This window comes from Lolium rigidum, chromosome 5 (genome assembly GCF_022539505.1).
Source record: "Lolium rigidum isolate FL_2022 chromosome 5, APGP_CSIRO_Lrig_0.1, whole genome shotgun sequence".
Classification (NCBI taxonomy): Eukaryota; Viridiplantae; Streptophyta; class Magnoliopsida; order Poales; family Poaceae; genus Lolium; species Lolium rigidum.
Genome location: NC_061512.1, coordinates 46,600,023 through 46,601,906, shown reverse-complemented (window position 1 = coordinate 46,601,906; position 1,884 = coordinate 46,600,023). Strand labels below are relative to the sequence as shown.

General features: G+C 56.0%; 1 protein-coding gene across 1 annotated transcript; it reads right to left on the bottom strand.

Moving 5' to 3' along the window:
• Window positions 1-364: 364 nt before the first annotated feature.
• On the bottom strand, window positions 365-1,082 carry LOC124655921 (late embryogenesis abundant protein D-34-like). The gene is made up of 2 exons (XM_047194748.1): window positions 891-1,082; window positions 365-793 (listed from the first exon to the last, which is right to left on the bottom strand). The coding sequence occupies exons 1-2, from the start codon at window positions 1,080-1,082 to the stop codon at window positions 365-367; spliced, it is 621 nt and encodes a 206-aa protein (XP_047050704.1).
• Window positions 1,083-1,884: the final 802 nt, after the last annotated feature.

Here is a 1,884-nt window from a genome sequence, read left to right as displayed (position 1 = left end):
GATGCACCACTGGCAGCGACATGGTCGTCGTCTTTGATCCTACCATTCCATTCATTTGCTTGTCACATGTATCATTGTTGAGATATTTGTGCATTTGTCCAATTTTCCCGAAGTTGTTGTAATTTGGTTGAGACATTTTACATTTGTTCAATTTTCCCAAAACTGTTATAATAATTTGGATGATTATTTGATTAATTAAGATACATTGTTGTATATGTTGCATTAAGTTTTCGTTACAGACTCTGTTTTGCGCCTGCCATTTTTCGGCCCGTAAACATGAGTTCGGTGCACTGAACTCGGATTTTTCGGTTCGCGTTTTTACGGGCTCTGCTGTGCTAGAGATGCTCTAAGCTAGTCTACCTCGTCAGACTCCCTGGTTCATCTCGGCGGCCGCGGCCACCGCATCAGCCACATCACTCCCTCCTCTTCCCCTCGCGTTCCTCTCCGCCGCGGCCGCCACCTTCCGGGCGTCCTCCCGTGTGACCGCCTTGTTCGCCGGCATCACCCCCGTGGCGCTGCCCACCACCTCCCTCAGCCGCACCTTCTCCTCGCCGGCATCGAGCCTCATGTTCGTCTCGGCGGCCTTCTGTGCCGCCGCTGCCACGCCTCCCGGGACGACACGGCCCAGCCCCGTGGCGCGCGTCTCGGCCGCCTGCACCGCCGCCGCGTCCGCCAGGTCCACGGGCGCGTCACCCGCCGCGGCCTGCAGCGCCTCGCCGATGGTCACCGCGTCCGTCGCCTTCCCGATGGCTCCGGTCGGGCCCGGTGCCGGCACCGTGAACTGCGCCATCACCTGCGATTCACGGAGATCACGCGCATACGTTCGATGTGAACATGATGAAACGCCATAAAAGGTGATCTTCGAACGTTCCATGTGTGCCTATGTGTACCTGGCCGGCGGCTGTGGCGGTGACGACGCGCCTCCCATCGTGCTGGTCGGTCTCGGTGACCCGGAGGCTGTCATCATGCTGCTGCCGATCACGAGCGAGGACCTCGTCGCGCTGGCGGCGTGCCTCCTGCTGGCCGGCGGCATAGGGCGGGTACACGTCGCCGGGGCGGACTGGCTGTGCCTGGTCGCTCATGGCGATCGCTCTATCTGCGGTTCTGCCGTAGCTGGCTCACCGGCAAAGACAAGACGAGAACTTGATGCTAGAACGTATAGCTAGTCTTAGACTCTCAGCTGCTCTCCCTGGGTCGTCGCCGCAGCCAATATAAAGAAGACGAGAGAGTGGTAGAGCGGCGAGGTTTGGCACCGAGCCCCACGCCATGCGCTCCTCTGCAACGACACCTGCGAAGTAGATGGACACCTTCGCCTCTGAATGCGCGACAGGTGGTACATACGCACCGCTTAGGCCTCGATCCAGAGCCGGTCATCATGCTGTTGCTCTACACGATTGTATAGTGATGCTACACCCGGTGCATCCTGGTATTTTCCGGGTGTCTTGTCTTATTTTTTTCTCGTTTGGAAGTGATAAACATCATCATCATCGATTTTAATGGGCACGCTACCTCTGAAATCTTCCATTCTTACAGTTTATTGTAAAAGTAATCATTTTTTTTTTGAACAAAGTTTGGGGTCCAGAGACCCCGGTGCTGCAAATTATATTCCAGAGGGGCGGTTACAAATTTTGCATAGGCCTTTAACATCTATTGCCCTGAGAGACCTAAACTTCGCAGAAAGGCCCTGCACTTTTACATAACAGACCCTAGAACTAAAAATATGAAAGCAATCAGGTCCTAGGTCTAATCCGCCACCAGTCGCCGGCGACCTCCAGGCGTGCGAACGCCGAGATCGGAGCACAGAGCACTCGGACTCTCCCTGCCGGCGAGCGATCAGACACCGACTACCTCGCCGCAGTCGGGGACGAACCACTTGACTGCTTC